The sequence below is a fragment of the Boleophthalmus pectinirostris genome, unplaced genomic scaffold (genome assembly GCF_026225935.1).
Source record: "Boleophthalmus pectinirostris isolate CB_2022bp ecotype Guang Dong unplaced genomic scaffold, ASM2622593v1 HiC_scaffold_6, whole genome shotgun sequence".
In the NCBI taxonomy this organism is placed as follows: domain Eukaryota; kingdom Metazoa; phylum Chordata; class Actinopteri; order Gobiiformes; family Gobiidae; genus Boleophthalmus; species Boleophthalmus pectinirostris.
Window position 1 is genome coordinate 31,474,786 of NW_026571447.1, and position 13,140 is coordinate 31,487,925.

Genomic DNA, 13,140 nt, shown 5'->3' on the forward strand with positions numbered 1-13,140 from the left:
TAAAGTAAAACGTTTTTAATTTAACTATTTTCCCCCTTCCAGTGTGAGGTATTTTTACTGTTTACTAGTTTCAATATTTTTGTAATTTCAAGCAAAAACTATCTATCCATCTGAAATTAATTTTAACTAAATAAATCTAAACTAGATCAACATTATGTGAAGGTGTGGCGCTAACTGTAGGCACTGCTCCGTCTGAGGCTTTGTTACACTTTAATCTGGGTTTTATTTCAACTCAAACTGGCCAGAAAGAATTGATTTAGCTGGAAGTACAACAGGGCAGCTGATGTGTGCTGTTAAACAAAACTCTCACACAGAAAATAGTTAAAAATCAAACCAAACAGGACCGTCAACACTTGTATTGATCACAGGCCTCTGAAAATGTGTTGGTTAATCCATTTTGTGTTTTTTCTTGAGAAGATCTTGAATGTATTTTTTTTTTTTTTTACTGTGTTTGCTAATGTAGGGTGACCAAATGTCCGTTTTTCCCAGGACATGTCAGTTTTTTGCGTCCTGTCCTGAGCGTCTGTTTTTTTTTTTTTTTTTTTTTTTTTTAAGTGATGGAACTGTCCGAGTTTTCATTACCTTTCTTTGAGGCCATTAAATTGATCGTCTCTCGTGGCTCTCTGTAACTCAGAAGGAGCCAACAGACACAAACAGTCGATCAGTGTGCAACACGCCGAAACACAAATGCGCATTTAACGATGACTTGCACGAGAAATTTTCCGTTTTCCGTCCCGGTTGAGACAAGTGGGAGGCCATGTGCACAGGTTGCGAGGTGAGAGTAGCTCAATGTCGACCCCAGGTAAGGTGTCCGGGTTTTCACAAAAGGAAATATGGTCACCCTAGCTAAGCTGTGCAATGTGTGCATTGTGTGTGTGGTAACTCCTAAACATCCCCAGCATCAGATACATAGAGCACTCCCAGCGAGGGGTGTAACGGTGCATGTATTCGTGCTGAACTGTTTTGTTACGGGACGTTCGGTTCGGTGCAGGGTTGTACACGAGTGAGTTCACGCAATTTGTGTGCGTTTACATTCCGCCACGACATGTGCAGCTACACGGAAGGCTCGGCGCTTTAATATTCATGAACTCGTCCGTGATTGGGGCAGCGTTTCCCGCAGCGCTTTATAGTTAGGGCGGCCACCTTAACAACAGTTGCCCCCAGCCTTGCCAGCCCTCCGAACCACGTGAATCCTCGTAAAACTACAGTCGTCGCGCCGTGGTCCTCACTTTCGCCTTTCGTCAGCACAGATTATTTTATTTAACTCATTAGTATTACCAAGCAGCACTTTGCATTTATTTTATTTTACCGTTTGTATAATGTTAAAACAAACTTTAGGGTTTTGCATTATGGTCCCGTACTGTACCGAAAATGAACCGAACCATGACCTCAAAATCAAGATACATACCCAACCGTGATTTTTGTTATCGTTACACCCCTACTGGTCTTGGTTTGGTCCAGATTTATTCTAGGTTTACTCTGGGTTTAGTCCAGGTTTAGTCCGAGTTTACTCCTGGATTAGTTCTAGTAGAATCCTGTTTTAGTTCTGGTTTAATCTCGACTTAGTCCTGATGTAGACTTTGTTCCTGGTTGAGTCTGGGTTTGGTCCTGGTTTAGTTTCAGTTTAATCCGGGGTTTAGTTCAGGTTTAGTCCAGGTTTAGTCTGGGTTTGGTCCTGGTTTAGTCCTGGTTTAGTCTGGGTTTAGTCCTGGTTTAGTCTGGGTTTAGTCCAGGTTTAGTCCAGGTTTAGTCTGGGTTTAGTTTGGGTTTAGTCCTGGTTTAGTCCAGGTTTAGTCTTGGTTTAGTCCTGGTTTAGTCTGGGTTTAATCCAGGTTTAGTCTGGGTTTGGTCCTGGTTTAGTCTCAGTTTATTCCAGGTTTAGTTCAGGTTTGGTCTTGGTTTGGTCCTGATTTATTCTGGGTTTAGTCCAGGTTTAATCCAAGTTTAATTCTAGTAAAATCCTGTTTTAGTTCTGGTTTCGTCTTGATTTAGTCCTGGTGTAGACTCGGTTCCTGGTTTAGTCCTGGTTTAGTCCTGGTTTAGTTCTAGTTTAGTTCTGATTTGATTATTAATCCCAAAGCGATTTCACTGCACTGCCAAAAAGCTTGACCAAAATTTAAGATATAAACGTATAAATCTATCAGAAAATGATTTAAAAGTAGTGATATTCTCTGTCCATGCAGCCAGATAACTTCACTTCACAAGTTATCTTAAAATAAACTACCTCTTGACTCAAATTAAGCATCTCAGAATTAGTAAGTAGATAATAAATCTGAAAACAAGATGGGTAACCTGAAGTTTTAAAATCTTGGCCAGATAAGAAAAATCTTCAGTGTGCAAATTATCAATCAAGTGTGTGCTGGTGTGAGTGGATGAAGAGTTCCTTGAAGTAAAAAGCTTTCAGTGCCAAAACTTATCTATCAGAGGACTAAAATCATGTCAATAAAAAAAAAAAAAAAAGTGTTCAACTCCCGGAGCAAAAATTCAGAATTAGACTCATTTTCACTTTTGTAAATGAGCTGTATAAATGTGTTTTTTCATGGCATGTTTTTGTTTTTTGCTCGTGTGTTTTTGTGCAGAGTCAAAGATCAGCGTGTGGATGTTGGTGACCCTCTGCGCTGCGGCCGCCATTTTGGTTCTCCTGGTCATTCTCATTGTCATCATTCACAGACGCAGACAGGTACAGAAGCACAACACAGACAGAGCAAATAGGAAACTCTTTAGATGGCAAAACCAAAACAAAACAAAAAAAAAACAACAACATATCAAGAATTTTGTTTAATCAATTGTTTAATGCAGGGGTGTCAAACTCATTTTGGTCTGGGGGCCGTATCCAACCTACTTTGATCCCAAAGGGGCCGGATCAGAAAACTCGTGGCATATTTACCCCAAAAATAACAATAAGTTAAAATATTTGTGCAGAAAAACACAAATCTATTACAGAAATCTTTTTTTAAATTAAGGAACTCTTTCTTTTACAAGATATATAATATTACGAACAACCTGTAAACTTTAAGAAAAATGCAATTTCAACACAATGTTTTCACATGAACTTGAATGCAAATAGGAATAAGTCAATTTTTCTTGTAAAATCCTGCACTTGGCTCCACTTTTCTCATGTTGGACATTTTTCTGATGAGGGTGTCACGGTCAACAGTCAAAACGATCGTCCTTTAAGAGCGTTTGGAAAGAGACAAGTCTTCATTTGTGCTGAGGCGCTGGAGACGCTGCTGTGCTGAGCGGCGCAGAAAAGTACCAATATTTTAATAGAAAATATAATTAAAATATTTTTGTAGAAAATCAGCCGAGGGCCAGATTAAAGGTCTTGGAGGGCCGGAATCCAGCCCCCGGGCCGTATGTTTGACACCCCTGGGTTAATGCCTTATAATGATATTCCAGCACACTAAGAGAAGAGTGTTTGATAGGGCTACTTAAAAAACTAAAGTCTTACTCCAATTGTACAGTTATATTTAAAAATAAAGATAACGGCATTGGAGAGAAACTGCATATTGAGACTAAAAGTAGATCAGCTGTAAAACATCGGTATGACAATAGACCAACTAAACATATGAAACTTAACTTGTCAAATTAAAATATTCAGGCTACGTTTATATGATGAGGGTCTGAACAGAAGACGCAAAAGTGCCGTCGCATCTTCACTTTTTATTCCACGTTTAGACGAGCGTTGTCGGGAGGAAATCTGTGTGCATACGGTGACGCAAAAGTGTGTGGAATTCGACTGGGTGTGCACGCCATCCGACATGTTTGTTTCTGTGTACTCTATGTATGTGACGTAAATGCGTACGTACGACTGGTTAAACATGTGTGAATGAAACAAAACACAACTCCAGTTCTGTTTGTGAAGAGGAAATAATATTTTTAGCCTGATTCATCAGCCGGTTTCACTTTGTAGAAACCGTCTGACCTCGCAGGATTAGGATTTGTTCGCTTGACGGTTTTATTTAACCAATCGCTGCTATTTGGTCGTGACGTATGTATTGCGCCAAATCCCGTAGGAAGAAGGGCAATAACTAGTGATGGGCGAATGGAGCCTCGTGAAGCATTGACACCTTAAGTCGCAATATTCAAACAGTTCGACGTGTCTGAGGCCTCGGAGAAACACTGACCTCTAGTGGACAAATTTAACCATTGGCACACAGGTGTCTCAGCATCGATGAAGTATCGTTAGTGTAAGACAATACTTGTGTGCAGAGAGACACCGTACCCAACAACAACAATAATAACTAGAAAAGCAGTCAGAGAGCGCAGACCTCCGCCAAGGACTACCCCCATTTTTTATATAAATTGCGATAAAATCAGTCTTCTGGATCAGATCCGGATCAGCCTTTGGAATATGAAAGAGGATCCCATTGTCCATCCCTGAGTCAAATTTCATGGGGTTTGGTCAATAATTAACCGAGATATTGAGAAACAAAATTTTTTGGCCCCATTTACCACAATGTTAACTAAAATTTCAAAGTGATCCAGAATCCAGGATTTCTTCCGGATCACCCCCAAAATGAAATCAGTTCTTCCTTTTTCACATTTCCAACAAATCCTGAAAATTTCATCAAAATCGGTCCATAACGTTTTGAGTTATGTTGCTAACAGACAAACAAACAAACAAACAAACAACAGACAAACGCCGGCAAAAACATAACCTCCTTGGCGGAGGTAATGATGATTTAAAATAATATGTAAAGAGCAACATAAATAGCAGCTGTAAATAAGAAAATCGGTGACCTTGTTAGGTGGAATTAGATCAAAGTGATCCCAAACCATGGATCGCTTTTTTCCACTTGTAGATGCCATCGAAAATGAAACAAATGCCAAAAGTCGCCAAAACTCACCAAAATCAGCACTAACGTCACACAATACTCCTCACTACCCAACATTTTTAAGAAATATTGGTGCATCTTTTATACTGTAGCAGTTTAGCGCTTGTCAAACCACGGAAGTGCGCTGAACACTCTGAAGCTCTGAACCAATCGCAGAGCGGAACATTCGCCGAGCCAATGAAACGCTTCGATACACTGAAGCGACTGACACGCAGAGTGAAGCAGCAGGGGCACTTCCACATTTCGACACTTTGGTCACGTGAGCGGCTGCGGCGAGACGAGCTCCGAGGCAGCGCTTCGGAGCAATTTGTTTCAAAAAGAACGAAACGTGCTCCGGAGCTCCGTCTCATTTGACCATCACTAGCAATAACGTCTTGATAAAATTCACCAAACATTCTCTTTGTTCCGGCTTTAAATCCTCGATCTCGGGAATCTTTGCCAACACAGAATGTACGGCTCGTTGCAGAAAATAGTGTAACATGGGCCCTTTGAATCTGCATAACTCATTAATAATAATTTTTTTGTGTTTGTTACAGCGGAGAACAAGACGATACAAAGGATTCTGCCACTGCAAAAAGTACGTCCCAACTCTTTCTTCATAAAACAGTTTCTTTGAGTCTCTGGACAAAGGCCATTTGAGTATAAAGCTGCACGAGGCTACAGGCGACGAGCAGCTTTACAAAGATACTATCAACACAATTTATATGATTCTGCCCATTGCGCTCATTTTGGCTGTATTTTCTCTGCATTTATCTAAAGTGGTGTCTTTTGATTTGTTCTTTCAGCCCCAAACCAAAAGGATTTTACAGATCGTGACCTGAGCCGCGCCGTAAAGAGGACATCAGAGCCAGTCCATTTCAGGCTAAATTATGTGTTAAATGATGTTTGGACCCTTTCACGAGTCTAACAAGAAGGAAGATTAGAAACAGACCATACTCCCTACTCTCATACTGGGCCTGGTTAGTCCTGGTTTAGTCCTGGTTTAGTCCTGGTTTAGTCTGGGTTTAGTCTGGGTTTAGTCTGGGTTTTGTCCTGGTTTGGTCCTGGTTTAATCCTGATAGAATCCTGGTTTTGTCCTGATGTAAACTTGGTTCCTGGTTTATTTTGGTTCTAGTCTGGGTTTAGTTCAGGTTTAGTTCAGTTTTAGTCTGGGTTTAGTCCTGGTTTGGTCCTGGTTTTGTCCTGGTATATTCTGGGTTTAGTCTTGGTTTAGTTCAGGTTTAGTCCAGGTTTGGTCCTGGTTTATTCTAGGTTTAGTCTGGGTTTAGTCTGGGTTTAGTCGGGGTTTACTCCCAGTTTATTTCTGGTTTAGTCCTGATGTAGACTTGGTTCCTGGTTTAGTCCCGGTTTAATCCTGGACTAGTCCAGTTCAGGTTTAGTACAGGCTGAGTCCCGCTTTGGTCCTGGTTTAGTCTAGGTTTACCCTGGGTTTAGTCCAGGTTTAATCCAGGTTTAGTTCTAGTAGAATCCTGGTTTAGTTCTGGTTTAGTCCTGGTTTGGTCCTGATGTCCTGATGTAGACTTGGTTTCTGTTTTAGTTCAGGTTTAGTCCAGGTATAATCCTGGTTTAGTCCGAGTTTACCCCTGGTTTAGTTCTAGTAGAATCCTGGTTGAGTTCTGGTTTAGTCCTGGTTTAGTCCAGATGTAAACTTGGTTCCTGGTTTAGTCCTGGTTTCGTTCTGGTTTGATCCTGTATTAGTCCTCATGTAGACTTGCTTAGATCCTGTTCTAGTCCTGGTTTAGTCCTGGTTTAGTCCTGGTTTTAGATTTTATGCAAATGTGAATACAGTTGTAAAAAACAATGTAATTATAATTCTGTTTGTGTAACATAATTTCCAACTTTCTACTATTTTTATTTGATGTATGTGTAACCTTTTTGTTCTGACTGTATTTTTTATGTAAATATTGTTCATATTCACTTTAAAATCAGACATTTCAGTCAAAAGCAGTTTTAGAATTCTGCTTGTGTGCAAACTCACTGACAACTTCAACCTTCACGGACAATTTAAGATCAGGTCAGTGTTCAGGGGTTTTTTGTTTTACACGAGAGCTTCAAGACGAGACACTTTATTAACCATAATTCAAACCTCTGTGTACAGTTCAGTACAGCAAACGTTTTACTGTTATTGTGCTGTAGTTGTTTTATTTTTTTATGTATGTATTTCAAAACCATGTTAGATTTTGTATCTCTACTGGTTTAAGTTTATGTAAAATATGAATTAAATAAACTTGTTTCATATTTGGGAAAAGGTGTCATTGTACAGTTCATTTGTATTTTTATTTCATAGCAGCACACATCGACACGTACGCATTATTTAAATAAAAGTTTGGAAAATAGTTTATTAATTTTGTTTCAGTTAGACCCCGTTTACACTGAAACTAATCCACGTATCGCCGTATCCAAAACGATCTCGACCTAGACACGTCGTTTCTGTGTCCGCAATCAAAGTCTTCCCTGTCCAAACAGTAACGCAAAACCGCCAGAAACCATAGTCACGTGATCACGACTTCCCGACATCACGTGAGTAAAAACAAGAAAGACTGAAGTCGCAGCAGCTGATTTTGAGCTGTCAGCTTCTCCTGGAGGCGGACTGAGAAGAGTCTTAAAAGAGAGTCCAGAAGAGTTAAAGTAGTTCACAGTCATGTCTCTTTATTCGGCGAAAAAGAACTACAACGTGAAAAGTAAAGGAACGGAGAAGTTGGAAACATAAGTAAAAGTAATTTATTGTTTTTTTCATTATTCGTTTCACGTTGTAGTTCTTCTTCTTCACTTGCCGCTTGATCGGTCCGTCGGAAAATAGAGTCCCACGGTCACTTCAGTTGTGGCTTTTTAATGTGTTGTGGCTTTTTAATGTGTTGCAGCATTTACGTTTGTGTTGTGGCGTTTGTATTTGTTGCAACATTTGCATTAAAATAGAGTCCCACGGTCATTTCTGTTGTGGCTTTTTTTGGTTTGTTGTGGCTTTTTGATGTGTTGTGGCTGTTTAATGTGTCACGGCTGTTTAATGTGTTGCGGCATTTGCGTTTGTGTTGTGGTATTTGTATTTGTTGCGGTGTTTGAATTAAAATAGAGTCCCGCGGTCATTTCCATTGTGTCTTTTTTTGGTTTGTTGTGGCTTTTTGTTGTGTTGTGGCATTTGTATTTGTTGCGGCGTTTGCGTTTGTTGCGACCGCTCTCGGCTTCCGTAGATCTGTACTCAAATGAATTCGTGGGAGCCGGCGGCACCAGATCGTTCCGTCTCTGGAGCCATTTTCAGTCAGATTAGTGTGGACGAACACTGCATCCACAAAGAAAACGACTCAAATACGACTAGTGTGGACGGGGACTTAGGCTGCGTTCAGACTGCAGCCTGAAGTGACCCAAATCCGATTTTTTGGCCCCTATGTGACCTGTATCTGAACAACACAGATCTGATTTTTTCAAATGCGAGCCAGGACACTTGGATATGTGGTCCTGAAACCGATACATATCTGATCTTTTGACATGCGACTTCGGTCTGAACGGCCAAAGCGCATTCGTCCGACTTACACATTAACACATCAACAAGCCACAAACGTCACTATTCTGCTCTGAAGTAGGCGAAAATGGTTAATGAACTCCGTGTCACTGAAGCGAAGCACATCACCACTCACCACTCTTGGCTACGTCTCCACATCCACACGTTCCTTTCAACGGACGTCGCTGCCGCTGCCCCACAAAACACCACGGCCAAAAACCTCGTCCTTCTCCTTCTCAATCTCCTCCTTAAAACAAGTAAGTTATACATGTTCTGGCTCCGGTACGAGAAGAACAGGTGTTCATTGCTCGCATCCATGTTTGGACAACGTCCGTAAACACAGAGCACGCTCGCTGCGGTTGACGTCATCGTGTCCTCCATTGTGCATGCAGGACACTTTCGGGCTGTTTACTGTTCACACTGGGGGTCACATACAAGTCACATTAAATTGGAAATGTGAACGACCTCGCAAAAACATCGAATTTCACAAAAAAATCTGAATTGAGCATTAAGCCCTGCAGTCTGAACGTAGCCTTAGTGATGTGACGCGAGTGAATGAGTCAGCTCCTTTAATTCCAACAGTAGTATTTATTTGCAACGTCAGAGACACTTTTTAAACTTATTTCTATGTCTTTTTGGTATTTATTTTCTATTTATAATTCATCAAAGCTCCTCACCTCCAGCCGCAAGTTCACAGGTTGACAAATGAATGCAGAAGTCAAAATCCAGTGCCTCGTGGACAGTACATTACGGTAATCTCCACTGTATCCTGTCTAATACTGTGCATTATTGAGGGATGCTGCAGTGTCTGTGCTCGGCCAGAGAGGGCCCCGCAGGCTTCACAGATCAATAGACCAATAAGCAATTTGTGCATATTGCATAAAAGTGTCTGGACCTTTATTTCTGCAGGTGGTTTATAGCAGATTGTGTTGTAACCTGAAGGGGAGCGGGAAATGATTCTCTGGGGACCATAGAGTTCACCAAAGCATGTAGTACTGAGTAATGCCTTTTAGCCCAAACCTCACTGACCCGCTGCACTGGAGAAGACAATGTGGCAGTGTGGGTGTACGATCCATGTACCATTTGTTCATTTGTTTTTCAATGTAAAACCAAAAAATAGAAAACCAAAAAGAACAACTATTTTCTTCATTATTTGTCTCCAAAACCAAATTGGAGACTTCGATTTTGTGTTTAAATGATAACAGCCGTTTCCCATTTACGTGACTTAAACTGTGATGGCTGAACCAGGACTAAACCAGGACTAAACCAGGACTAAACCAAGACTAAACCAGGACTAAACCAGGACTAAACCAGGACTAAACCAGGACTGAAACCAGGACTAAACCAGGACTAAACCAGGACTGAACCAGGACTAAACCAGGACTGAAACCAGGACTAAACCAGGACTAAACAGGACTGAAACCAGGACTAAACCAGGAGACTAAACCAGGACTGAACCAGGACTAAACCAGGACTAACTAAACCAGGACTAAACCAGGACTAAACCAGGACTAAACCAGGAAAACCAGGAATAAACCAGGACTAAACCAGAACTAAACCAGGACTAAACCAGGACTGAACCAGGAAAACCAGGACTAAACCAGGACTAAACCAAGGACTAAACCAGGACTAAACCAGGACTAAACCAGGACTAAACCAGGACTAAACCAGGAATAAACCAGGACTAAACCAGAACTAAACCAGGACTAAACCAGGACTGAACCAGGAATAAACCAGGACTAAACCAGGACTAAACCAGGACTAAACCAGGACTGAACCAGGACTAAACCAGGACTAAACCAGGACTAAACCAAGACTAAACCAGGACTAAACCAAGGACTAAACCAACTACTAAACCAAGACTAAACCAGGACTAAACCAGGACTGAATAAGGACTGAATAAGGACTGAATCAGGACTAAACCAAGACTAAATCAGGACTAAACCAGGACTAAACCAAGACTAAACCAGGACTAAACCTGGACTAAATAAGGACTGAATCAGGACTAAACCAAGACTAAATCAGGACTAAACCAGGACTAAACCAAGACTAAACCAGGACTAAACCAGGACTGAATAAGGACTGAACCAGGACTAAACAAGACTAAATCAGGACTAAACCAGGACTAAACCAAGACTGAACCAGGACTAAACCAAGACTGAATCAGGACTAAACCAGAACTGAGACCAGGACTAAACCAGGACTAAACCAAGACTGAATCAGGACTAAAACAGGACTAAACCAGGACTAAACCAAGACTGAATCAGGACTAAACCAGGACTAAACCGGGACTAAACCAAGACTGAATCAGGACTAGACCAGGACTAAACCAGGACTAAACCAAGACTGAATCAGGACTAAACCAGGACTAAACCAAGACTGAATCAGGACTAAACCAAGACTAAACCAGGACAAATCCAGGACTAAACCAGGACTGAATCAAGACTGAATCAGGACTGAACCAGGACTGAACCAGGACTAAATCAAGACTGAATCAGGACTAAAACAGGACTAAACCATTTTCAGTCCTGGTCTTGTCCCAGTCTCAGTCCTGGTCTGGTCCCTGTTTGGTCCCGGTTTCAATCACGGTCTGGTCCCGGTCTCAGTTCTGGTCCTGTTCCCGGTCTCAGTCCTGGTCTCAATTCTGCTCTGATCCCAGTCTAAGTCCTGGTCTCAGTCCTGGTCTGGTCTCAGACCTGGTTTGGTCTTGGTTTAGTCCTGGTTCAGTCCTGGCATCGCAGTCACAGACGTCACGTAAACAGGAAACGACTGTTATACGTTTTTTCCATTATTCAAACACAAAATTATTTAAACACAAAATGGAAAACTGAAAAAAGAATCGTTATCTGTTTCTTTCATTTTGGTTTTGGAGACAAATAATGAAGAAAATAGTAGTTTTTTTGTTTTCTTATTTTTCATTTTATATTGAAAAACGAATGAACGAAAGATACACGGATTCTGTACTTTAGTCACATTTCTATTCAAACCATCAGTCTTTGTATTATGACTCAACAAATCTGGAAAATGTTGAATGTAATGTTTTTTTCCAGGCAATTATTGTGACCGTGGTTACATTTGCAGTGAATTTTAAAATCAAAATTATACTCACACGTTTAAAACACACACCGGAACATTCACATTTGAGAAAAGCTGAGAGAAACTAATAGAAAAACTAAATAACCAGCTGCATTTGAACAGGTTTGTAGAGCAGATAGTGTTAAAAATGATCTCAGAAATGATTACTTGGATGGGAAGCATCTGTGAATATCAGTGACCATCTTAGGCAAGACACCTACACTGCCCAATATGAATGTGGTGGGTGTGAATGTGTGTTCTTGTTTGTTGGTCAAAGGGGCAGGTGACGTAGATTGGCAGCCTCGTTTCTGTCAGTCAGCCCCAGGGCAGCTCACCACCAGTGTACAACTTTAGAATAGGGATGTAACGATATCCAAGTCTCACACTACGATATCGTCACAGTATGAATCTCACGGTACAATATTTATTGCGATATCGTGGGAAAGCTCTCGATATGGTGGAGAGACTCACGATTAGGGATGTAACAATATCTAAATCTCTCAGTACGATATTTTCACGATATGCATCTCACGGTACGATATTTATTGCGATATTTTGTGGAGGCTAAACAGCTAAAACCGTAAATAAGTTACTTTATCCTCTTAAAATGCCTTGACAAGATTGAATTCAAAGAACTAAGACTTAAAAGTGTTTAGAACTGTTATTTCTTCATGTAGTCTGCACTGAAATAGAGCAAAGGATCATGGTCTATGTCAGGGGTGTCAAACTCATTTTGGTCCGGGGGCCGTATCCAACCTACTTTGATCCAAAGGGCCGGATCAGAAAACTCATGTCATATAAACCCCAAAAATAACAATAAGTTCAAATATTTGTGCAGAGAAACACAAATCTATTACAGAAATCTTTTTTAATTGATGAACTCTTTCTTTTACAAAATATTATAATATTATGAACAACCTGAAACTTTAAGAAAAATACAATTTCAACACAAAGTTTTAACATGAACTTGTTTAACATTAACTTGTATAAATAGGAATAAGTCATTTTTTTCTTGTAAAATCCTGCACTCAGCTCCACTTTTCTCATTTGTGACATTTTGCTGACGAGGGTGTCACGGTCAACAGTCAAAACGATCGTCCTTTAAGAGCGTTTGGAAAGAGACAAGTCTTCATTTGTGCTGCTCTGGTGGGAGGGGCCACGTACAGAGACGCTGGAGACTCTACTATGATAAACACCACAGAAAATTTACAAGATTTTAATAAAAAATATAATTAAAATATTTTCGAAAATCAGCCAGATTAAAGGTCTTGGAGGCCGGATCTGGCCCCCGGGCCTTATGTTTGACACCTGTGGTCTATATAGTTCCCTCTGTCTTTTTTTTTTTTTTGCTTTTGTTGCACCATAACTCTTAATTTAAGCAAAGAGACTTGTAATTTGATATATTGTGATGGTCCACGATATTACTGAGAACTCTGACGATACGATATCACGATATTTTGGTTATTTTTACATCCTTACTGTAGAGTGAATTAATAATGCACTCTTCACTCTTCAACCCCATTTTGTGCAAAGCTGTCAGGCCAAATAAAGCAAATTGGCCAAATAAATGTTAGATAAATAAATGGAGGCGTGACAGGGGGCAGTGTTTGACCTCTGTGTTTCTTTGTGGATGTGACGCAGTGGTTCTTTCAGTCTTGACTCGTGTGACTCAGCAGCGTTCACACTTACGTGGAGACTCTATTAATTGTGTTCACTTCATTCGAAAAGCAT

The 13,140-nt window shown here is 40.5% G+C and overlaps 1 protein-coding gene across 1 annotated transcript in view; it reads left to right on the forward strand.

Annotated features, from left to right (window-relative positions):
- cd4-1 (CD4-1 molecule) overlaps positions 1–7,073 on the forward strand; it is a 45,790-nt gene extending 38,717 nt beyond the window's left edge. The window contains exons 9-11 of the mRNA XM_020928129.2: positions 2,580–2,680; positions 5,375–5,415; positions 5,624–7,073. Coding sequence (XP_020783788.2) covers positions 2,580–2,680; positions 5,375–5,415; positions 5,624–5,654 — 173 coding nt within the window. The 3' untranslated portion in view covers positions 5,655–7,073. The remainder of the gene's footprint in view (positions 1–2,579; positions 2,681–5,374; positions 5,416–5,623) is intronic.
- Positions 7,074–13,140: the final 6,067 nt, after the last annotated feature.